At 42.3% G+C, this 25,645-nt stretch overlaps 1 protein-coding gene across 1 annotated transcript; it reads right to left on the bottom strand.

Moving 5' to 3' along the window:
- Positions 1-158: 158 nt before the first annotated feature.
- Positions 159-24,083, bottom strand: LOC130088042 (uncharacterized protein KIAA2026-like). Its single transcript, XM_056254639.1, has 10 exons — positions 23,792-24,083; positions 22,524-23,165; positions 21,891-22,091; positions 19,644-20,401; positions 18,755-19,171; positions 12,742-12,815; positions 11,828-11,917; positions 5,329-5,444; positions 4,642-4,790; positions 159-3,498 (listed from the first exon to the last, which is right to left on the bottom strand). The coding sequence occupies exons 2-10, from the start codon at positions 23,060-23,062 to the stop codon at positions 350-352; spliced, it is 5,493 nt and encodes a 1,830-aa protein (XP_056110614.1). The 5' UTR covers positions 23,063-23,165; positions 23,792-24,083; the 3' UTR covers positions 159-349.
- Positions 24,084-25,645: the final 1,562 nt, after the last annotated feature.

The following is a 25,645-nucleotide window of genomic DNA, read 5'->3' as shown; positions in this document are numbered from 1 at the left end:
ATTGGAACTATCTTCCTTTGTGTTCAGCAGAAGAAAGAAACTCACACAGGTTTGCAACAACTTGAGGGTGAGTAAATGATGACAGAATTTCATTTATGGGTGGAGTATCCCTTTAATTCAAACAGAAACAAGATTATCTTTCTTTTTATTTGGCAGACAACTCTCTTAATTTTTATTTATTTGCCCAGAAAACAAGACATAATATCTTATGGCATTTTACTCATCTAGTAAATGCTTCTTAATTCAAGAATTTCTAGATATTTGGCCTGGAAACAAGACAAAAATACTAAGTAAGAAAAGCATCCTCCATAATCACAACGGGAAACAACAGAAGACCTCCAGAGTGATCTCAGTGATTCAATCTCTCCGATGCATCTGGTTTTCTCATTGGATCATTTGTGTTTAAAGTAGGCACAGTAACACTACTCGAGGAGGAACTAACCACTGGCTTTGCCAACACTTGTATGCTTGAAGCTTGAACTATATTTAAAATGGCACCATCTGGACTCAACAGCAGTTTGCTAGGGCTGGGAACCATGTTTTGACCTTGTAGTGGATGGGGTGAAATAGCAGGTTTTCCGATTGTCCCAGGTCTGATAGGTGTCATTATCACGGAGTTCATATACGGAGGAACACTTGCAATAGGAGTGGTTGCACCACCGATTGGTGGAACCATTGCAACTGGAAGTTTCTGCATCCGTGATATCGTGCTGTTAATGGGTGGAACGGTTACCATTGGTGAATGATGTGCAATTGAAGTTTTTATTGGGGGTACCACTTGGTTTTGGGATGGTCTTCCTTGCAAGAGCATCGGAGAAGTTGTGCTTAGTAAACCTCCTTGAAGAGGAGAGGTTTCTTTGACACCTTGTGATGGTGTAACTGGGGTTTGAAAGATTGGTAGTCTCACAATGTCTGATGATACACCAGAGCGTAGAGCTTGTGAGAGACCAGACACACTCATTGGCGTTCTTGTGCTCAGTTGTTGATTGACTCGATCTGAAAGTCCAACTTTTGGTGAGGGTAGCCTGACTGGTGTTACCAATCTCATACCTTGCACAACTGAAGGAACGGTAACAGGGGTTGAAGTGTTTGGACCTCGAGGAACAGGGGAAGCAGAACTGAAGCCTTGCAATCCTCCAGGACAAGAGTTGATGAGCAGAACATGGCTGCCGGGTGCAAGGCCTTGAGAAGGTACAACAAATCTGGTGTTATTGATCAGGAGTTGAGTTCCAGGGGCAAGTGGGGCAGTGGTATTAATCACTATTTTCTCCTGGACACTCTTGGCGGTAGAGGTCGGAGGTCGTAGCCCAGAGGTCATGACCACTGGACTCAATGAACTCAATGCAAGAGGACTGGATACTCCAGAAGAAGTTGTTTTGACCAGTGAGCGTGAAGTGCAAAGGGATGTGATCATTGGTGTCTTGTCAGTGTTCACATCAACTGGTAACGTAGTGTGTTTGTTAATAAGGCTTCCTGAAGAAGAGGAAGATATAGTCGGTTTACAGTGCAGAGCATTTAATGTTGAAATTGATGAAGGTACATCCGGTTTTACAACTGATAAAAGTGCGGAAGAAGCCATGTGGCCGGTGCCTAGCGTTGAAAACGTGAGCGTTTTCCCATCAACAGTCCCAGGTACTTTCTGAAGTCCGCTTGAAGTTGATGATGTCGCAGGAACTCTGGAGACGATCACAGGTGTAGTTTTCACAGAGGCTTCGGTTGCTGACGGCATATTCTTGTTTGTACCGAGTATTCTTGACATCAACCCTGGGACACCGATGCTCTGGATGCTTGTGCCAGAAGAAGTGCAGGATAAAGTTGTCCCCAACTTGGGAATGACCTTCAACGCTGGTGTACTAGTAGAGGATATGTTGACGTCTGAAGATGACGCCTCATTTTGAATATTAAGTGCTGAGTTAGTTATAAACATGACTCTTGATCCTGGCAAAGTACAGGTTGCTGTAGTAGCGCTGACCTTTGATGCTGGCGAAGGGATATTCGGTGAAGGCGAGACGAGGAAAACCTTTTGGAAAGCAGTTCGGCTTCCTGGTAGAGGCCTTTTTTGTAGGGGTTTCGTTCCACATTCGGAGACTGTATTCTCCTGAAAGCCTTGGATGTCTTTAGCAGATATACGGACGCTGTGGCTGTCTTTGCTCGTGGACAGGAGTGCAGATTTAGTTTTGGCCAAATCATTGCTATTCTGATTCAGGGTTGATTGAGGGACAGTTCCGGGCACGAAAGTCGATGAGCTGACTCTCTTCGAGAGTGACTGAGGAGTGACTCCAAGTAAAGAATCAGCAGAAACGGTGGCCGAAACCGCTTGTGTAGTGGACGTGGAAGACTTCGACACGAGAAAGGCTTGGAGTTGTGGAGATATGGTAAAAACAGGACTTGGAGGCAATGCCCCCGTTCCACTCTCAGACGTCTGAACCTTTACCACCCCGGTGTTCCCTCCTCTCGTCGTGACTAGGATAGACTGCGAGTCTCTAATGCACACTGTCCGGAGCTCCTGGTTAGCGTCAGGTCTGGTCGGACCACTACTAGCTGATTTATTTACGACCACCTTTGGCTCAGGAGTCTTTTTAGGCATGGCAGAACCTCCAGAAACGCTCTTTAAAGTCCTTAAATTGGGAGTAACTACAGCAGATGGTGTTCTGGCAGTGCTGGTGTCTTTTAATGGTGCCACTTGCTGAACAGGAACCCTGGTTTCCGGTATGGTGAAGCCTGAAACGTTGGACAAGAACGTTGCGGTCTTAGGGAGCGATGTAGACGCCTTATTCTCAGTGCTTTGAATCAGTAGATTTGAAGGCAGTATAACAACTTGTTGCATTGATTTTTGATCTGATATTGTCTGCGCAGAAGTGATTCCTTTCCTGAGAAGCCCAACGCCACCCGCCGTCTTGTACACCACTTGATCAGTGCTTTCAGTTGTCGAAGTTGTTCCAGGTTCAGTTGGCGAACAGGCAGTTGATAATCGGATAGGCGGCAGAGCTACAGAAGTCTTGTGATTATCCCGCAGAATCTGAGCCATCACTGCTGCTTTAGGATGACTTATTAAGGTCACTTTGTTTCCAACACTCTTGGCCAGAAGTGCCTGGATGGGTTTGCAAGAACCCTGAAAGCTACTTAAAGGCTGAGGCAACGCTAACACTCGTGGGATCCCTGTTGCTTGTTCCCTGGATGCAGCTTGCACATTAACTTCGGGTGTTAAAGAGCTCTCTGGGTCTGCTTTGCCTCTTTTGCACAGGCTCAGCTCATCGCTGATTGCACCGCTCTGGCGACGTCTTGAGCTGCGTGTGAAGGGTCCAGAATCTGACGACTGCATGACAATTTCAGGTCTGTCAACTTGGCATCTTGATTCGTGATTTCCTAGATGATTTACACTCTCTGCAAAAAGAAAACATGGATCAGTCCAAACAAATATCCAGGGTTCGTACAGACACTGTAAAATGAAATTCCAGGACTTTTTAAGCACTACTTTTTTTTCTTTTTTTTTAAGGACTATAATCAGAGATCTCATTTATCAAACAATATCCTTCATGATATTTTAAATAAAAAAAAGGTAAATAGATAAATAAAAATAAGCTAATAAAACAAAAAGGCACAAATAAAGTGCAACACATGCAGTGACTGGTAACTTTAACCATTGAAAGGACACTATGACAGAGATATCGCTTTCCTTATTCAAACTGATTTTTCCCTCATGAATATATGAATGACCTGAAGAATAAAAGCTGTATCACATACTTGGATATTCATATGAGCATTATCACACTCATAGCCGTGAGAAATGCCTCTATATCAGACGGACTGCAGCTTTAATTTTGTGTGAAAAGATTGTTTTATCAGTAAGATTCCCCATATATTGTCTTTCAATGATTCAAGCACTTTTCAAGCACTTCTTCATAAATATGGCTGTTCTCAAGGCGTTTCCAGGACTTACATTTCAAAAAGTCAAATTCAAGTCCCTTAATGGCCTTTTCACAAGATGTAAAATAAGTCTCTGATGTCCCCAGAGTGTGTGTGAAGTTTCAGCTCAAAATACCCCACAGATCCTTTTCTATAGCATGTTAAAATTGTCACTTTTTGAGGGTGAGCAAAAACACACCGTTTCTGTGTGTCTGTCCCTTTAAATGCAAATGAGCCGCTGCTCCCGGCACAGGGGGCGGAGCTTCAAGAGCTTGTGTGTGTGTGTGTGTTAGCAGCTCCGATTACCTCACACACACGCACGCACTGAACATTTCAAAAACTTTTAGCCTTTTATGTTTAAACTGGAGTCGCACAAAGATGGAGAGACTCGAGAAGAAGTGACAACATGTAGAGCAACAGGACATCTCTGAGGTTAGTTGATGAATTTAATTTATTTAGCTGATGTGGAGTTAACTATCTCAGCATATTCTGTCATGATAATCTATAAATCGTGTTCCGGGGGGCGGGGTTTATGTAAATGTTAGGGTTAGTGATGTCACTAACCCGGGAAGAAGCTCGTGTAGTTCTACCAGCCGTGTGTTGTAGTCCTTAAAAAGCGTTTTCTGTAAAAGCGAATCTCTCCCTTTGCTTTTAGCTTTGAGTCGTAACTCAGCAACATTACACACTCACTACAGCTAGAAAAGTCTATGCAATGGTTAAATGAGCGTGGCTCACCGGCTCCCTCAGAGTGGTCCTCCACAGCTCCCCCATCCTCTGCGGAGAGCGAGCCGTCTCGACACACACACGTCTCCACGCGCTCTCTGGTGAACTGCTCATATTCGGGGTGTTTCCTGAAGTCGTCACACTCCTTTTTCAAGCGTGCTCTGTTGAGGACAAGGACAGGGATGACTTCACAGAGCTGTTACCGGGAACTCATCGCCTCCAGGAGGAGGGAGAGCACGCAGTGAAGTGTGTCAGCGCAGTGCAATGGAAAACTCTCGCTTTTTCCCAAGAGTGTCTCGTTTCCCTTTTTAAATCGGTTTTCTTTTTAGTTTTATAGATGCCTTAGTTATCTTTATTTCAATAGACTGTAAATCATCTATCTCTGACATTATGTATATAGTTCTATTTATTTTATTCTATTATTATTCCTCATGTATGTGTATCTGTTTCTCGTGTGTATATCCGTGTTGTGTGTGTTATCAGTTGTGTTGTGAATGAATTCAGTGAAAGCTTGTCAGTGCTAATGCTAGTGCTAATGCTGTTCGCCAGAATAACACAAGAGTGCAGAATGTCAGGATTCTCCATAGTGGCTCGATATGATTGCACAGACTGAAAATGTCCCATCTATATTCATGAACGTGTGTGTGTGTGTCAGAGCAGTGGCGTTCACAGAACCGGACCGACACTAGAGACGCGGACCTGTTCCTCTGGAAGGCCTTGACGAGTTTGGGTTCCCATGGCAACAGCTCGTTTAGCAGCCGGATTAGTGTGACGTGTAACTCCTTCACAGCGGCTCTTCTGTTCGGCCGTCGGTCCTGGAACACACACACACACACGTTTACAAGTCTCTACAGTTGCTCTGGGTTTGGGAAATGACAAATTCATATAATTTCACATTAAAAGTGTGTATGTGTGAGAGAATGCGTGAATGTGTGAATGTGTGTATGAGAGAGTGTGTGTGAGTGTGTGTATGTGTGGGAGAGAGAGAGAGAGTGTGTGTGTGTGTGTGTGTGTGTGTGTGTGTGTGAGAGAGCGTGTGAGAGTATGTGTGAGTATATATGTGTGTGTGTGGGAGAGAATGAGTTTGAGAGTGTGTGTGTGAGAGTGTGTGTGAGTGTGTGTATGTGTGGGAGAGAGAGAGAGAGAGCGTGTGTGTGTGAGAGTATGTGAGAGAGCGTGTGAGAGTATGTGTGAGTATATATGTGTGTGTGTGAGAGAATGAGTTTGAGAGTGTGTGTGTGAGAGTGTGTGTGAGTGTGTGTATGTGTGGGAGAGAGACAGAGAGAGCGTGTGTGTGTGAGAGTATGTGTGAGTATATATGTGTGTGTGGGAGAGAATGAGTTTGAGAGTGTGTGTGTGTGTGTGAGTGAGTGATTGAGAGTGTGTGTGTGAGAGAGAGAGTGTTTATGTGAGTGAGGGAGTGTGTGTGTGCGAGTATATGGGAGTGTGTGAGAGAATGTGTGTGTGTGTGTGTATTTGTGAGTGTGTTTGAGAGTATTTGTGTGTGTGTTTGTGTGAGCGTGTTTGAGTGTGTGTGTGTTTGTGTCTGTGAGTGTGTTTGTGTGTCTGTGAGTGTGTGTGTGTGAGTGTGTGTGTGTGAGAGTGAGTGTGACTGTGTAAGTGTGTGTGTGTCTGTGAGTGTGTGTGTGTGTGTGTGTGTGTGAGTGAGTGTGACTGTGTAAGTGTGTGTGTCTGTTTGAGAGTGTGTGTGTGTGTGTGTCTGTTTGAGAGTGTGTGTGAGTGTCTGTTTGAGAGTGTGTGTGAGTGTGTGTGTGTGTCTGTTTGAGAGTGTGTGTGTGAGTGTCTGTTTGAGAGTGTGTGTCTGTTTGAGAGCGTGTGTGAGTGTCTGTTTGAGAGTGTGTGTGAGTGTCTGTTTGAGAGTGTGTGTCTATTTGAGAGCATGTGTGAGTGTCTATTTGAGAGTGTGTGTCTGTTTGAGAGCGTGTGTGTGTGTGTCTGTTTGAGAGTGTGTGTGAGTGTCTGTTTGAGAGCGTGTGTGAGTGTCTGTTTGAGAGTGTGTGTCTGTTTGAGAGTGTGTGTCTGTTTGAGAGTGTGTGTGAGTGTCTGTTTGAGAGTGTGTGTCTGTTTGAGAGTGTGTGTCTGTTTGAGAGCGTGTGTGAGTGTCTGTTTGAGAGTGTGTGTGAGTGTCTGTTTGAGAGTGTGTGTGAGTGTCTGTTTGAGAGCGTGTGTGTGTGTCTGTTTGAGAGTGTGTGTGAGTGTCTGTTTGAGAGTGTGTGTCTGTTTGAGAGCATGTGTGAGTGTCTGTTTGAGAGTGTGTGTCTGTTTGAGAGTGTGTGTGAGTGTCTGTTTGAGAGTGTGTGTGTGTGTCTGTTTGAGAGTGTGTGTGTGTGTCTGTTTGAGAGTGTGTGTGAGTGTCTGTTTGAGAGTGTGTGTCTGTTTGAGAGCATGTGTGAGTGTCTGTTTGAGAGTGTGTGTCTGTTTGAGAGCGTGTGTGTGTGTCTGTTTGAGAGTGTGTGTCTGTTTGAGAGTGTGTGTCTGTTTGAGAGTGTGTGTGAGTGTCTGTTTGAGAGTGTGTGTCTGTTTGAGAGTGTGTGTCTGTTTGAGAGCGTGTGTGAGTGTCTGTTTGAGAGTGTGTGTGAGTGTCTGTTTGAGAGTGTGTGTGAGTGTCTGTTTGAGAGCGTGTGTGTGTGTCTGTTTGAGAGTGTGTGTGAGTGTCTGTTTGAGAGTGTGTGTCTGTTTGAGAGCATGTGTGAGTGTCTATTTGAGAGTGTGTGTCTGTTTGAGAGCGTGTGTGTGTGTGTCTGTTTGAGAGTGTGTGTGAGTGTCTGTTTGAGAGCGTGTGTGAGTGTCTGTTTGAGAGTGTGTGTCTGTTTGAGAGTGTGTGTCTGTTTGAGAGTGTGTGTGAGTGTCTGTTTGAGAGTGTGTGTCTGTTTGAGAGTGTGTGTCTGTTTGAGAGCGTGTGTGAGTGTCTGTTTGAGAGTGTGTGTGAGTGTCTGTTTGAGAGTGTGTGTGAGTGTCTGTTTGAGAGCGTGTGTGTGTGTCTGTTTGAGAGTGTGTGTGAGTGTCTGTTTGAGAGTGTGTGTCTGTTTGAGAGCATGTGTGAGTGTCTGTTTGAGAGTGTGTGTCTGTTTGAGAGTGTGTGTGAGTGTCTGTTTGAGAGTGTGTGTGTGTGTCTGTTTGAGAGTGTGTGTGTGTGTCTGTTTGAGAGTGTGTGTGAGTGTCTGTTTGAGAGTGTGTGTCTGTTTGAGAGCATGTGTGAGTGTCTGTTTGAGAGTGTGTGTCTGTTTGAGAGCGTGTGTGTGTGTCTGTTTGAGAGTGTGTGTGAGTGTCTGTTTGAGAGTGTGTGTGAGTGTCTGTTTGAGAGTGTGTGTGAGTGTCTGTTTGAGAGTTTGTGTGAGTGTCTGTTTGAGAGTGTGTGTGTGTCTGTTTGAGAGTGTGTGTGAGTGTCTGTTTGAGAGTGTGTGTGAGTGTCTGTTTGAGAGTGTGTGTGAGTGTCTGTTTGAGAGTGTGTGTGAGTGTCTGTTTGAGAGTGTGTGTGAGTGTCTGTTTGAGAGTGTGTGTGAGTGTCTGTTTGAGAGTGTGTGTGAGTGTCTGTTTGAGAGCGTGTGTGTGTGTCTGTTTGAGAGTGTGTGTGAGTGTGTGTGTGTGTCTGTTTGAGAGTGTGTGTGAGAGTGTGTGTCTGTTTGAGAGTGTGTGTGAGTGTCTGTTTGAGAGCGTGTGTGAGTGTCTGTTTGAGAGTTTGTGTGAGTGTCTGTTTGAGAGTGTGTGTGAGTGTCTGTTTGAGAGTGTGTGTGAGTGTCTGTTTGAGAGTGTGTGTGAGTGTCTGTTTGAGAGTGTGTGTGAGTGTCTGTTTGAGAGTGTGTGTGCGTGTCTGTTTGAGAGTGTGTGTGAGTGTCTGTTTGAGAGTGTGTGTGAGTGTCTGTTTGAGAGTGTGTGTGAGTGTCTGTTTGAGAGTGTGTGTGAGTGTCTGTTTGAGAGCGTGTGTGAGTGTCTGTTTGAGAGTGTGTGTCTGTTTGAGAGTGTGTGTGAGTGTCTGTTTGAGAGTGTGTGTCTGTTTGAGAGTGTGTGTCTGTTTGAGAGCGTGTGTGAGTGTCTGTTTGAGAGTGTGTGTGAGTGTCTGTTTGAGAGCGTGTGTGAGTGTCTGTTTGAGAGCGTGTGTGTGTGTCTGTTTGAGAGTGTGTGTGAGTGTCTGTTTGAGAGTGTGTGTCTGTTTGAGAGCATGTGTGAGTGTCTGTTTGAGAGTGTGTGTCTGTTTGAGAGTGTGTGTGAGTGTCTGTTTGAGAGTGTGTGTGTGTGTCTGTTTGAGAGTGTGTGTGTGTGTCTGTTTGAGAGTGTGTGTGAGTGTCTGTTTGAGAGTGTGTGTCTGTTTGAGAGCATGTGTGAGTGTCTGTTTGAGAGTGTGTGTCTGTTTGAGAGCGTGTGTGTGTGTCTGTTTGAGAGTGTGTGTGAGTGTCTGTTTGAGAGTGTGTGTGAGTGTCTGTTTGAGAGTGTGTGTGAGTGTCTGTTTGAGAGTTTGTGTGAGTGTCTGTTTGAGAGTGTGTGTGTGTCTGTTTGAGAGTGTGTGTGAGTGTCTGTTTGAGAGTGTGTGTGCGTGTCTGTTTGAGAGTGTGTGTGAGTGTCTGTTTGAGAGTGTGTGTGAGTGTCTGTTTGAGAGTGTGTGTGAGTGTCTGTTTGAGAGTGTGTGTGAGTGTCTGTTTGAGAGTGTGTGTGAGTGTCTGTTTGAGAGCGTGTGTGTGTGTCTGTTTGAGAGTGTGTGTGAGTGTGTGTGTGTGTCTGTTTGAGAGTGTGTGTGAGAGTGTGTGTCTGTTTGAGAGTGTGTGTGAGTGTCTGTTTGAGAGCGTGTGTGAGTGTCTGTTTGAGAGTTTGTGTGAGTGTCTGTTTGAGAGTGTGTGTGAGTGTCTGTTTGAGAGTGTGTGTGAGTGTCTGTTTGAGAGTGTGTGTGAGTGTCTGTTTGAGAGTGTGTGTGAGTGTCTGTTTGAGAGTGTGTGTGAGTGTCTGTTTGAGAGTGTGTGTGAGTGTCTGTTTGAGAGTGTGTGTGAGTGTCTGTTTGAGAGTGTGTGTGAGTGTCTGTTTGAGAGTGTGTGTGAGTGTCTGTTTGAGAGTGTGTGTGAGTGTCTGTTTGAGAGTGTGTGTGAGTGTCTGTTTGAGAGTGTGTGTGAGTGTCTGTTTGAGAGTGTGTGTGAGTGTCTGTTTGAGAGTGTGTGTGCGTGTCTGTTTGAGAGTGTGTGTGAGTGTCTGTTTGAGAGTGTGTGTGAGTGTCTGTTTGAGAGTGTGTGTGAGAGTGTGTGTCTGTTTGAGAGTGTGTGTGAGTGTCTGTTTGAGAGTGTGTGTGAGTGTCTGTTTGAGAGCATGTGTGAGTGTCTGTTTGAGAGTTTGTGTGAGTGTCTGTTTGAGAGTGTGTGAGTGTCTGTTTGAGAGTGTGTGTGAGTGTCTGTTTGAGAGTGTGTGTGAGTGTCTGTTTGAGAGTGTGTGTGAGTGTCTGTTTGAGAGTGTGTGTGAGTGTCTGTTTGAGAGTGTGTGTGAGTGTCTGTTTGAGAGTGTGTGTGAGTGTCTGTTTGAGAGTGTGTGTGCGTGTCTGTTTGAGAGTGTGTGTGAGTGTCTGTTTGAGAGTGTGTGTGAGTGTCTGTTTGAGAGTGTGTGTGAGAGTGTGTGTCTGTTTGAGAGTGTGTGTGAGTGTCTGTTTGAGAGCGTGTGTGAGTGTCTGTTTGAGAGCGTGTGTGAGTGTCTGTTTGAGAGTGTGTGTGAGTGTCTGTTTGAGAGTGTGTGTGAGTGTCTGTTTGAGAGTGTGTGTGAGTGTCTGTTTGAGAGTGTGTGTGAGTGTCTGTTTGAGAGTGTGTGTGCGTGTCTGTTTGAGAGTGTGTGTGAGTGTCTGTTTGAGAGTGTGTGTGAGTGTCTGTTTGAGAGTGTGTGTGAGTGTCTGTTTGAGAGTGTGTGTGAGTGTCTGTTTGAGAGCGTGTGTGAGTGTCTGTTTGAGAGTGTGTGTGAGAGTGTGTGTCTGTTTGAGAGCGTGTGTGAGTGTCTGTTTGAGAGTGTGTGTGTGTGTCTGTTTGAGAGCGTGTGTGAGTGTCTGTTTGAGAGTGTGTGTGAGTGTCTGTTTGAGAGCGTGTGTGTGAGTGTCTGTTTGAGAGTGTGTGTCTATTTGAGAGCATGTGTGAGTGTCTGTTTGAGAGTGTGTGTGAGTGTCTGTTTGAGAGTGTGTGTGAGTGTCTGTTTGAGAGTGTGTGTGAGTGTCTGTTTGAGAGTGTGTGTGAGTGTCTGTTTGAGAGTGTGTGTGAGTGTCTGTTTGAGAGTGTGTGTGAGTGTCTGTTTGAGAGAGTGTGTGAGTGTCTGTTTGAGAGCGTGTGTGTGTGTCTGTTTGAGAGTGTGTGTGAGAGTGTGTGTCTGTTTGAGAGCGTGTGTGAGTGTCTGTTTGAGAGTGTGTGTGAGTGTCTGTTTGAGAGCGTGTGAGTGTCTGTTTGAGAGTGTGTGTCTGTTTGAGAGCGTGTGTGTGTGTCTGTTTGAGAGTGTGTGAGTGTCTGTTTGAGAGTGTGTGTGAGTGTCTGTTTGAGAGTCTGTCTGTTTGAGAGTGTGTGTGAGTGTCTGTTTGAGAGTGTGTCTGTTTGAGAGTGTGTGTGAGTGTCTGTTTGAGAGTGTGTGTGAGTGTCTGTTTGAGAGTGTGTGTGAGTGTCTGTTTGAGAGTGTGTGTGAGTGTCTGTTTGAGAGTGTGTGTGAGTGTCTGTTTGAGAGTGTGTGTCTGTTTGAGAGTGTGTGTGAGTGTCTGTTTGAGAGCATGTGTGAGTGTCTGTTTGAGAGTGTGTGTCTGTTTGAGAGTGTGTGTGAGTGTCTGTTTGAGAGTGTGTGTGAGTGTCTGTTTGAGAGTGTGTGTGAGTGTCTGTTTGAGAGTGTGTGTGTGTCTGTTTGAGAGCGTGTGTGAGTGTCTGTTTGAGAGTGTGTGTGAGTGTGTGTCTATTTGAGAGCATGTGTGAGTGTCTGTTTGAGAGTGTGTGTCTGTTTGAGAGTGTGTGTGAGTGTCTGTTTGAGAGTGTGTGTGAGAGTGTGTGTCTGTTTGAGAGCGTGTGTGAGTGTGATTGTGTGTCAGTTTGAGAGTGTGTGTGTGTGTGTGTGTCTGAGTGTGTGTGTGTGTGTTTGAGAGTGTGTATGTGTGTTTGAGAGTGTGTGTGTGTGTTTGAGAGTGTGCGTGAGTGTGAGTGTGTGTGTGTGTCTGTTTGAGTGTGTGTGTGTTCCCTCTCTTACTAACAGATCTCTTTTTGCCGCCATTCAGTTGTTGTAGCTGATCTTGTGTTTTGCTGATCAGGACTCGGAGATCATCCAGACTGGAGCAGATCAACTACAGGAACAACAAGAAGAAGCAGCACTTCATACACACACACACACTCACGGGGGCGGAGAGATCTCTGATGTTCCTGAGTCTCTTCTGCTCTCACAGGCTGCGTTTATTACATCAGAAACACAGTAAACAGTGTAATATTACTCCAGTGTAAATCATCTGTTGTCTATGTGAATATACAGTGAAGTGTAATTTATTCCTGTGATCAAAGCTGAATGTTCAGCATCATTACTCCAGTCTTCAGTGTCACATGATCCTTCAGAAATCACTCTAATATGATGATCTGATGCTCAAGAAACATTTATAATTATTATCAGTTCATATTTTTGTGGAAATTGTGAAATATTTTATTTTTCAGGATTCTTAGATAAATATAAAGTTCAAAAGAGCAGAACTTATTTGAAATAGAATCTTTTGTAACATTATTTTTGACCAATTTGATGCATCCTTGATGAAAAGGTATTCATTTCTGGCAAAAAAAAATTTCTAGCATGTTTAAATGCATTGTAATAAATTCTACTAAAGTGAATATCTGCCGCCCTCTATTGAATCGAGATCAGAATCAACATCAAACATGTTTTAAGATGCACTAACTATTCTTCAAAAATAGCATTTTCAAAACATTTTAAAGACATATAAAACACATAAAGAAAGTTTTGCATTTACTTTCATTCATTTAGCAGACATTTTTTTATCCAAAGTGACTCACAAATGAGGAATATATTATTTTATTAGTTTGAAATAAAGATTTTCATATTCATATATCGTGAGTGTTTTCCCGTAAAGGGTGAGATTATGTGCAGTGTGTGTGTGTGTCAGCTGACCTGAAACGAGGGTCCTGATTGGAGAAGAGCAGATCCCGTTGGTCTCCTCAAAAGTTTCCCATCAACCCTGTTCCCTGATGACGGAGAAACACTGCGTTTACTTATTTATCCTTTATTTAACCATTAAATCCCATCGAGAGATCACTCTCTCCTCCAGACGCCTGGACGAGACAGCGGCACAGACTCTCACAGATAACCACACAAGACAAAACTCACACAAGACAAAACTCACACAAGACAAAACTCACACAAGACAAACAAAACTCACACAAGACAAAACTCACACAAGACAAAACTCACACAAGACAAAACTCACACAAGACAAAACTCACACAAGACAAACAAAACTCACACAAGACAAAACTCACACAAGACAAAACTCACACAAGACAAAACTCACACAAGACAAACAAAACTCACACAAGACAAAACTCACACAAGACAAAACTCACACAAGACAAAACTCACACAAGACAAAACTCACACAAGACAAAACTCACACAAGACAAAACTCACACAAGACAAAACTCACACAAGACAAAACTCACTCAAGACAAAACTCACTCAAGATAAAACTCACACAAGACAAAACTCACACAAGACAAAACTCACTCAAGACAAACAAAACTCACACAAGACAAAACTCACACAAGACAAAACTCACACAAGACAAAACTCACACAAGACAAAACTCACACAAGACAAAACTCACTCAAGACAAAACTCACACAAGACAAAACTCACACAAGACAAAACTCACGCAAGACAAAACTCACGCAAGACAAAACTCACGCAAGACAAAACTCACGCAAGACAAAACTCACGCAAGACAAAACTCACACAAGACAAAACTCACACAAGACAAAACTCACTCAAGACAAAACTCACACAAGACAAAACTCACGCAAGACAAAACTCACGCAAGACAAAACTCACGCAAGACAAAACTCACGCAAGACAAAACTCACGCAAGACAAAACTCACGCAAGACAAAACTCACGCAAGACAAAACTCACGCAAGACAAAACTCACGCAAGACAAAACTCACGCAAGACAAAACTCACACAAGACAAAACTCACACAAGACAAAACTCACGCAAGACAAAACTCACGCAAGACAAAACTCACACAAGACAAAACTCACTCAAGACAAAACTCACACAAGACAAAACTCACTCAAGACAAAACTCACACAAGACAAAACTCACACAAGACAAAACTCACACAAGACAAAACTCACGCAAGACAAAACTCACACATGACAAAACTCACACAAGACAAAACTCACACAAGACAAAACTCACACAAGACAAAACTCACTCAAGACAAAACTCACACAAGACAAAACTCACACAAGACAAAACTCACACAAGACAAAACTCACACAAGACAAAACTCACACAAGACAAAACTCACACAAGACAAAACTCACACAAGACAAAACTCACTCAAGACAAAACTCACACAAGACAAAACTCACACAAGACAAAACTCACACAAGACAAAACTCACTCAAGACAAAACTCACGCAAGACAAAACTCACGCAAGACAAAACTCACTCAAGACAAAACTCACTCAAGACAAAACTCACACAAGACAAAACTCACTCAAGACAAAACTCACACAAGACAAAACTCACACAAGACAAAACTCACACAAGACAAACAAAACTCACACAAGACAAACAAAACTCACACAAGACAAAACTCACACAAGACAAAACTCACACAAGACAAAACTCACACAAGACAAAACTCACACAAGACAAAAATCACACAAGACAAACAAAACTCACACAAGACAAAACTCACACAAGACAAAACTCACACAAGACAAAACTCACACAAGACAAAACTCACGCAAGACAAAACTCACGCAAGACAAAACTCACGCAAGACAAAACTCACACAAGACAAAACTCACACAAGACAAAACTCACACAAGACAGACAAAACTCACACAAGACAGACAAAACTCACACAAGACAAAACTCACACAAGACAAAACTCACACAAGACAAAACTCACACAAGACAAAACTCACGCAAGACAAAACTCACACAAGACAAAACTCACACAAGACAAAACTCACACAAGACAAACAAAACTCACACAAGACAAAACTCACACAAGACAAAACTCACACAAGACAAAACTCACACAAGACAAAACTCACGCAAGACAAAACTCACGCAAGACAAAACTCATGCAAGACAAAACTCACGCCTCACGCAAGACAAAACTCACGCAAGACAAAACTCACACAAGACAAAACTCACACAAGACAAAACTCACACAAGACAAAACTCACACAAGACAAAACTCACACAAGACAAAACTCACGCAAGACAAAACTCACACAAGACAAAACTCACGCAAGACAAAACTCACGCAAGACAAAACTCACACAAGACAAAACTCACACAAGACAAAACTCACGCAAGACAAAACTCACACAAGACAAAACTCACACAAGACAAAACTCACACAAGACAAACAAAACTCACACAAGACAAAACTCACACAAGACAAAACTCACACAAGACAAAACTCACACAAGACAAAACTCACGCAAGACAAAACTCACGCAAGACAAAACTCACGCAAGACAAAACTCATGCAAGACAAAACTCACGCCTCACGCAAGACAAAACTCACGCAAGACAAAACTCACACAAGACAAAACTCACACAAGACAAAACTCACACAAGACAAAACTCACGCAAGACAAAACTCACACAAGACAAAACTCACGCAAGACAAAACTCACACAAGACAAAACTCCCGCAAGACAAAACTCACGCAAGACAAAACTCACGCAAGACAAAACTCACGCAAGACAAAACTCACGCAAGACAAAACTCACGCAAGACAAAACTCACGCAAGACAAAACTCACACATGACAAAACTCACACAAGACAAAACTCACACAAGACAAAACTCACGCAAGACAAAACTCACGCCTCACGCAAGACAAAACTCACGCAAGACAAAAATCACACAAGACAAAACTCACACAAGACAAAACTCACACAAGACAAAACTCACGCAAGACAAAACTCACGCAAGACAAAACTCACACAAGACAAAACTCACGCAAGACAAAACTCACGCAAGACAAAACTCACGCAAGACAAAACTCACGCAAGACAAAACTCACGCAAGACAAAACTCACGCATGACAAAACTCACACAAGACAAAACTCACACAAGACAAAACTCACACAAGACAAAACTCACACATGACAAAACACAAGACAAAACTCACACATGACAAAACTCACACAAGACAAAACTCACACAAGACAAAACTCACACAAGACAACACAAGACAAAACTCACACAAGACAAAAAGTAAAATCAAGAAAAGCACTTACAAGGCTCCTGTAAAATCAACCGAATGTGTGATCGAGATCCAGTCTAGACTATTTGTTCACATGCACAACTTTTGTTACGATTGATGAATCTGAATGTAGTGTTTACATGAGCGCTGAACATGTGATCGGGTTACGATTGCGATATTTCTACGTCATTACGCTATTTCTACGTCAAGCTATTTCTACATTATGCTATTTCTACATCAAGCTATTTCTACGCCATTACTAGGGCTGGGTATCGTAACAAAATGTTCGATACCGATACCGATACCTTGACTTCGATACCGGTTCCTGAACGATACTTTTTCCGATACCAATTTTATGTAACCAGTTTTAACAATATAACATTACCTAATTTTTTTTCTTTTTCAGTTTGTTTACTTTTTTACACTCATATTTTGAGTTTGTAAAAAAGCACCAATGCTAAAGTTTTCTATGTTTCCTAATCATTTAACAACATACTCTTTACTTCAATGAGCTCATTGTTTCTGCCTTAATGCATTGTTTAACAATGAAACTGAATGAAAATTAATTGAAATGCATTACACTGTCACCTCTGATAACAGATCACTCTAAATTGTAATTTAGACACATGCATTTTCTGTAAAGCTGCTTTGAAACGATATCTATTGTGAAAAATGCTATACAAATAAATGTGAATTAAATTAAATATAGGCTACTGGGGGGCGGGATATTTGCCTCGCGCTCAGCACGTGAAGCTTGCCGCAAAGCACTGGCAAAAGTAGCCTAATAATTATGGATGTGGAAACAATAGCAAGGAGATATTTTAATTATTTATTAATGAACAAGTGTTTACTAATGGCTTGTTCACACCGAAAGCGAATTTAATTATTTGTGCGAGTAGATTACATACAAAGTCAATGCAAAGACGTGAATAGACGCATCATTCGCGGGCGTCGCGAATTATGCGTTTGCCGCGAACGTCTTCTGCGCAAGTTGAAAAATTTGAACTCGAGCGGAAGATTTAAGCGTCTGACTAGACGCGATATACGCGTATTTGACGCTCTATTCGCGTTCGGTGTGAACACACCATTACTCTCAAGTGTATTCTGTGCGCTTCTAACACACACTACAGCCTCACGTGCGACGAGCCGCGTCTCTGGGCAGCCGCGTAAACTAGTGTTTTTCCGCCACAGCCAATCATACTGAATGCTTATTGTTTCACTGACGTTGACGAGATTAACCACTTAGGTACCGAAATTTGGTACCGAAAAACAAGACATGTTTCGATACTCGGTAGTATCGAGGCAATTCGGTCGGTACCTAAAAAGTACCGAACTCGGTACCCAGCCCTAGCCATTACGCTATTTCAACGTCATCACGCTATTTCTACATTACGCTATTTCTACATTACGCTATTTCTACGCCATCACGCTATTTCTACGTCATCACGCTATTTCAACGTCATAACGCTATTTCTACATCAAGCTATTTCTACGCCATCACGCTATTTCTACGCCATTACGCTATTTCTACGCCATTACGCTATTTCTACGCCATCACGCTATTTCAACGTCATTACGCTATTTCTACATTACGCTATTTCTACGCCATCACGCTATTTCTACGCCATCACGCTATTTCAACGTCATTATGCTATTTCAACGCCATCACGCTATTTCTACGCCATCACGCTATTTCTACGCCATCACGCTATTTCTACGCCATCACGCTATTTCTACGCCATTACGCTATTTCTACGCCATCACGCTATTTCAACGCCATCACGCTATTTGAACGCCATCACGCTATTTCAACGCCATCACGCTATTTCAACGCCAACACGCTATTTCAACGCCATCACGCTATTTCTACGCCATCACGCTATTTCTACGCCATCACGCTATTTCAACGTCATTACGCTATTTCAACGCCATCACGCTATTTCTACGCCATCACGCTATTTCAACGTCATTACGCTATTTAAACGCCATCACGCTATTTCTACGCCATCACGCTATTTCTACGCCATTACGCTATTTCTACGCCATCACGCTATTTCTACGCCATCACGCTATTTCAACGCCATCACGCTATTTCAACGCCATCACGCTATTTCAACGCCATCACGCTATTTCAACGCCATCACGCTATTTCTACGCCATCACGCTATTTCAACGTCATTACGCTATTTCAACGCCATCACGCTATTTCAACGTCATTACGCTATTTCAACGCCATCACGCTATTTCTACGCCATCACGCTATTTCTACGCCATTACGCTATTTCTACGCCATCACGCTATTTCAACGTCATTACGCTATTTCAACGCCATCACGCTATTTCTACGCCATTACGCTATTTCTACGCCATCACGCTATTTCTACGCCATCACGCTATTTCTACGCCATCACGCTATTTCAACGCCATCACGCTATTTCTACGCCATCACGCTATTTCTACGTCATCACGCTATTTCTACGTCATTACGCTATTTCTACGTCATGACATATTAGTAAATGTTGAAATCAATATTAACTAAGATTAATAAATGCTGTAGAAGTATTGTTCATTCTTAGCTCATGTTAACTAAGGTAAGTCAACTAATGAACCTTATAGTACAGTGTTACCGTTTCATTTAGTCAACATGAAGTGAAAGTGTGTATTATTCACCCGGTTTCCGTCTTTTCCTCCGGTCTTTCTTCTTCACGGCTGTAGCCGCTCTCGTCACGCTGCTTTTACCCGTTCGCTTCTTCAAGCTCAGTTTGGGTTTCTTCAAGTCTTTCTTCTTCTGTCTCTTCTTCTGGCGTTGTGATTGGTCCTCACAGGTCATGTGATTCGCATCTTTTTCAGGACTACTGTGACTATTCAGAGCGGGTGCAACTCCCTTATATCGGCTCTCTCCCACTCCGAAGCTCAGCTCGCACTCGTCCTCGTCCTCTTCTTTCAACCGCTCCTCCTCGGTGAACGCTCCTCGAACGCTTCCAGAGTCCAGCGACCATGAGAAGAAGCTCGAGGAACATTTCTGATCCGGATCCTCCCTGTCGACGAGCGAATCTTCCTTCCATGCCTTCAGCTCCTTCATCACATCTGCGGACAGACGCGGATCGTTCTTCAAGCTTCACTTCAAACGCAAATTCTAAATTAAATGAGCTTAACTACCATGACTAAGTAATTAAATAAAATTAATAATAAATATAGCTGCAAGCAGCAATCATCGGGGACGAGCACAACAGAATCAAACAACGAAGCTAGCAGCAGACCAACTGCAAACATTAGTAAATAAAGAAACAACTATTTTAAGAAAAAAGGTTCACAACCTATAAATAAATTGCGTTGTAATGAGATATATTGCTTATAATATAATTTTGATTACAAATTTTGACCACAAGGGGAAACTTTGAGTACCCTCAGGGCATGGTGCCGAAGAAACATACTGAGTTTTGTAATGATATGCCAATGCATTATATAACGATATGCCACATGCCGCCCTGAATCTAATGAGACCACTTTTATGATTTAAATAAAAAAACAAACGAACAATAGCAACAATAAAACTCACGTGTTTCCAGCTTGACCTCTGACCCCTCCGGTTCCTCCTGCGATCTCTTGACGCGTAACAGCGGAAGAGGAAACTCCATCGCGACACACGGACTCTGGCGGTAGATCCGCAGGTCGGCGCCGCAGAAGTGAGGGAAGTGTATGTACGCGTTCTCCTGCGCGTCGTAGCCCAGGATGGACTCGCGGCACTCGTGGATCGGCTGCGCGAGAACCGCGACCTGAACGTCCTTCTGCGTCTCGTACACGTGATCGCACAGGCCCTTGAGGAGCCACACGCGCTGTTTAAACGTGAGCATGTGGAACGCCGTCTCCTCTAGTGGACTCGCGTCTCCTAGCGTCCAGAAGAACTGATGGGAAAGTCCTAGGAGTTCGGCACGAGCCGTTTGGTCCTCGGCCCTCGCGAGCGAACGGTACCAGTCCTGAACCCGCCGCCGGAGCTCCGCCTCCCACTTCCTGTACGGCAACGGCGGGCGGCGGTGGGCGTTCGCTCTTTTATTCGGGTGAAGGAGCAGAGAGGTCATGACCTTAGCTAGGAACGAGCTACAGCGCGGCATTAGCAAGCAGCGCTCCAGCTCGTAGAAGACGATCTCGGGGAGGTTGAGCGCTTTCTGAGCCAGACACAAGAAGTGGCCGATGGCGGGAAGCTCCCACATGGTCCGGACGGCCCACGGTTCCGCCAGTGCGAGCAGTGAACTCTCCCAATCCTCCAGATCCTTCACTGACGCCTCCTCTGCTTCTTTACGCTCCAGCTCACGCTGCCTAGAGGTCAAAGGTCAACGGTTACGGGATTCAGGAATTCTGTGCAAAATGCAAACTGACGAAATACAAGTATGGCTTAACTTGAAGAAATTATGACTGAAATATAATAACAAATTTACTGGGGCTGGGAGAAAAAAAATGTTTTTATTTATAAAAATTGCTTTATTTTTTTCCTTGCTTATTGATGAGGTTGACAGAAGTTAGACACTTTCGTTCCAACAGAGGATGAAATGTGTCGTTATGTATGAGTGTTGAGTATTGTATTTTGATAAATATACAGTCAAACCACAAATTATTCAGAAAGTGGTTTCCTATGGACTATATGTTCAAATAAAAAATGATTCCCTATGGATCTATATGTTCAAATGAAAGTGATTCCCTAAGGATCTATACGTTCAAATAAAAGTGATTCCTTATGGATCTATATGTTCAAATAAAAGTGGTTTCCTATGGATCTATATGTTCAAATGAAAGTGATTCCCTATGGATCTATAGGTTCAAATGAAAGTGATTCCCTATGGATCTATAGGTTCAAATGAAAGTAATTCCCTATGGATCTATATGTTCAAATGAAAGTGATTCCTTATGGATCTCTATGTTCAAATAAAAGTGGTTCCCTATGGATCTATATGTTCAAATAAAAAATGATTCCCTATGGATCTATATGTTCAAATGAAAGTGATTCCCTAAGGATCTATACGTTCAAATAAAAGTGATTCCTTATGGATCTATATGTTCAAATAAAAGTGATTCCCTATGGATCTATATGCTCAAATGAAAGTGATTCCCTATGGATATATAGGTTCAAATGAAAGTGGTTCCCTATGGATCTATATGTTCAAATAAAAAATGATTCCCTATGGATCTATATGTTCAAATGAAAGTGATTCCCTAAGGATCTATACGTTCAAATAAAAGTGATTCCTTATGGATCTATATGTTCAAATAAAAGTGATTCCCTATGGATCTATATGCTCAAATGAAAGTGATTCCCTATGGATATATAGGTTCAAATGAAAGTGATTACCTATGGATCTATATGTTCAAATGAAACTGATTCCTTATGGATCTATATGTTCAAATAAAAGTGGTTCCCTATGGATCTAAATGTTCAAATGAAAGTGATCCCTTATGGATCCATATGTTCAAATAAAAGTGATGTCCTATGGATCTATATGTTCAAATAAAAGTGGTTCCCTATGGATCTATATGTTCAAATGAAAGTGATTACTTATGGATCTATATGTTTAAATAAAAGTGATTCCCTATGGATCTATATGTTCAAATGAAAGTGATTCCCTATGGATCTATATGTTCAAATAAAAGTGGTTCCCTATGGATCTATATGTTCAAATGAAAGTGATTCCTTATGGATCTATATGTTCAAATGAAAGTGATTTCCTATGGATCTATATGTTCAAATGAAAGTGATTCCCTATGGATCTATATGTTCAAATGAAAGTGTTTTCCCCATGATGTGTGTGTTCACCTCTTCTGGTCTTTGGCTTTCTGCAGCTCCTCCAGTCTCAGCGCCTGCACCATGATGGACTCGCTGCCGCCCACTGTAATGGCCGCCAGGTTTCGTGGCACCAAACGCCGCCTGGACGACGTGCCGACCGACGCTTTCTCATCCTCGGTGCCGAAACGACCTCTGGAGGTCACGGCTAGCGTGGTTTTCTCACGCAACGTCCTGGTGTGGGAAAGAAAACATGAGTGAATCTCAAAGCTTCAATTCAATTCATGTTTATTTGTATAGCGCTTTTCACAATACACATAATTTCAAAGCAGCTTTACAGAAAGTGCATGAGTCCATATTACAATTTAGAGTGATCTGTTATCAGAGGAAACTGTCGAAGTTATGCATTTCAGAAATGTACATATAAAAAAAAAAAAACACAGTTAGCTAAACAATAACATCTTACTGTAACTTTTAATGTAGAGATTCTAAAGTAAATGCTTCAGAAATTGTTAGTTAAGTACATTGTTGCATCCAGAATTAATTTCACTGTAAAATTGGAAACTAATCCATTCTGTTAAACTACATTCTAAGCGGCAGCGAACTTGAACATAATTCGTTCTTGAGTCACATGACTGAATCTCAACAGCGACTTGTTATTATTACCTGGACAACAGGGTCAACTTTTGTTCGAGAATAATCTCCAGTTTCTGGGCCTGTTTGGAGATCCAGTGATCGACTCCGTGAGAGCGATAACAGTTCTCTAACATCAGTCTGAAATCGGCCACGAACGCAGTGATGGATTCATACTCGCGATTTACAAATTTATCACGCATCTTTCTGAAGCTCATGTCTGCATCAGGGCTCTGGGATCCGGGATGCCAGAACGGGGCCGTTATGGATTTATGCTTCTCCGAAAGAAAGCTTTGAAATATTCTGTAGGCCTGCTGGATCTCGGGCGTGAGATCGTCTCCGTTTTCCACCGTACTGGACCTGCTGTCGTCTTCAGAGGTCACCGGGTCACTTTCATCACAGTGTGCCGTGAAATTCTCAAGCCCTGATTGGTCAGACGACCCGTTGCACAGGAGCTCCGCCCCCTCCAGGCCCGCGGGTTTCAGCGCGCAGGAGGTCAAGGTCAAACGGTGGTTCAGGTTCATGTCCTCACACGTGTGTGTGCTCTCGCTCGGGTCCGAATGAAGCTTCATTCTCCTGCCGTGATGCTCACCTGCACAGGTGCCTCCAGCATCATCTGTCAATCAATGTCAATCTGGCATCACATGAAGAAGCCATTGCTGGTCCTGACGGAGACTGTGTGAAGAAAGATGTTAAAACGTTAAAACGGAACCCAGAAAAAGATTCAAATGAAAAACAGAGAATTTGTGGAAAAGAAATAACAGAATTTGTATGGGGAAATAGATTTCTAAAGGCCCTGTTGATAAATATTAAATTGAAATGTTATTAAGTGAGTCCATCAGACAAGCTTTTAGATTATTAAAATGTAATCATTAATAAAAGAGAATCCAGAAAAAATAGATTTGGGGAAATAATGCAGAAAATGTTTCATTTGGCCCTGACATAAAATTAATTTCAATAAATAATAAATATAAATGTTAACAAAATAGCAAATTGATGGAAGTTTTATTACTTCAGTTGATTAGTTTGTATTTTGATTAAAAATAAATAAACTTCTTAAAATAAGGAGAATATGGACATACCGTTTAAAGAAAAAAATACTATACTTCAAGTTAAATGAGTACTTGATGTAAGTACTGCATAAATCATGATCTAATAAATAATAATAATTCAAACTCGTGCACTTCCATGAATTTCTACAAATCAACAAATCGGCTGAAACTCATTTAAAGTCCATCAACCAGCTATAATTTGTGTTAATCTCCCAGTCTTTCATGTTTTAGGAGTTTTTACAGCATTACCGGAGCGCTGCCCTGTATTGTCGAGTGAAACATTAAACCGGCCGCAATAGGCCTCAGCGCCAGCGGCCTCGATTTCGCTCTCACACCCGAGAGGGCTCGCCTGAGCCGGGCAGCCGCCGCTCTTTCTCCCGGGGACCGATGAATCTCATAGTTCCACTGAGGCGCGATCTGTCAGAAAAACGCCGCTAACGTCGCGGTTGTTTTTCCGCTTTCACGAGGGAAACCCTGTCAGATTTACGCGAAAAGCGTGTGATAGCGAATGAGATGAGAGACTCGGCGACACTGAATCACAGACCGCTGTTTACATGTGTGCGCGCGCGCGTGCGTGTGTGTGTGCAGAAAAATAATCAAAACTTCATACATGTTAGTTAGAGGACCAGAGTTACAGCAAGGTTTAATACAAAGGAAAGGAATGAAATCTAATTCTTTTCATTTGCTCAAGGCTAGAAACATGAACCTGTGTGAATACTCCAGAATGTTCCAGATTTATTTGTCTTAAAACACTTCTTCATTCTGTCCCGCTCTTCCCTCCAGACATACTAATGTTTGAGAAAATCAACTGTTCTCAGTAAAGCTCCCAGAGTAAATGTTCAGATTGGATCTTAAACAGGGAACAAACTCTGAAATCTTCAGGTGAATCTCAAATTCCAGCTCAGCGATCTCGGAAGTTCGTATTGTCGAGTCGTGTTTCCGACATCACGTCACTTTCGTCGAAGCAAGATGGCGGTGTACCATCACCACGTAATTAACATAGACAGTAAAATAAATTAACTACTCAAAACTACAATAAGGTTTTAAACTCTGCTCCTAGAAATTAAGTATAAGAATGTGCAGCAGTTGTGTTTGCTTTTTATCGGTTTTTATTGATTTATGAAGCCACAATAAACATTATCGTTACATTACAATGATGTTATATTTTGTCCAGGGAATCTAAAGCTTGTTTAGTTGTAAATAAAAAAAGCCTGACAATGTCACTGCTAAATACCGATAAATATTGTGGTATTCCGCCACCTCTGACACACACACACACACACACACACACACACACACACACAGAGCTTCCCACTCGTATACGATTTTGTGTTGGCGTTCATGTGGAAGCTTGTTTTCGCCACTGAATAAAACAATTTAAAACATAATTACGACTTTCCCCCCTCAGAATTGCGAGATAGAAACTCTCTATTGCAAGTTATAAAGTCAGAATTGCGAGAAAAAAAGTACGAATTGCCAGAAAAAGTCGGAATTGCGAGATAGAAACTGTACGTTATTAAGTCAGAACTACGAGAAAAAGTCTGAATTGTGAGATTTAAACGAAATTGTGAGATCAAAAGTCGCAATTACCTTTTTTATTCGGTGGGTAAAACAAGCTTTTAGAAGTTCAATTTGTAAATACGATATTTTCAACATGGCTTGCACCATAAAAATCTAAAGAAATAAAGAAGAAATTCGTGAAGAAGTCTTTTTATCTTGTGACATGATTTTTATCTTAGAATGATATTAATGCCTGATTATAATGATATTTTCATGATAATTAACTAAGCCTGTCAATTCAAAAGTTTCCTTTTATATTGATTTTGGGGTGAAAATGAAAACGAAAGGAAAAAGATACACAGGTATATAAAACCAACAAATCAATCAAGATAAGATCATAGTCCTTAAGATATTTGTTGTTATTATTATTGTTTATGGGTTTGAGAGATTTTTACAGTATGGCTTCACATCTAGACAAAATGAACGTGTTCTCGTGAACAAAAGAAGCTTGGTTAGTGTAAGAAAAATAAAGAAATATATCTTTAAAATTTTATGCAGAGATACGGTGACGTCACCACCAACCAGCATGCGATGTTCTCAGTC

The sequence above is a fragment of the Rhinichthys klamathensis genome, unplaced genomic scaffold (assembly GCF_029890125.1).
Source record: "Rhinichthys klamathensis goyatoka isolate OS25496 unplaced genomic scaffold, OSU_Roscu_1.1 h1tg000113l_1, whole genome shotgun sequence".
NCBI lineage: Eukaryota > Metazoa > Chordata > Actinopteri > Cypriniformes > Leuciscidae > Rhinichthys > Rhinichthys klamathensis.
Note: the sequence above shows the minus strand (reverse complement) of the source record. Positions and strands in the feature narration are given on the sequence as shown.

Excerpts from the sequence above, each read along its gene's own strand:
- LOC130088042 (XM_056254639.1), bottom strand. The coding sequence starts at position 23,062 with ATGAAGCTTCATTCGGACCCGAGCGAGAGCACACACACGTGTGAGGAC. Across the intron at positions 22,092-22,523 it reads AAGTTGACCCTGTTGTCCAG|GACGTTGCGTGAGAAAACCA; the intron begins GTAATAATAACA and ends TTCCCACACCAG. Across the intron at positions 3,499-4,641 it reads GGACCACTCTGAGGGAGCCG|TCCTTAAAAAAAAAGAAAAA; the intron begins GTGAGCCACGCT and ends CTCTGATTATAG.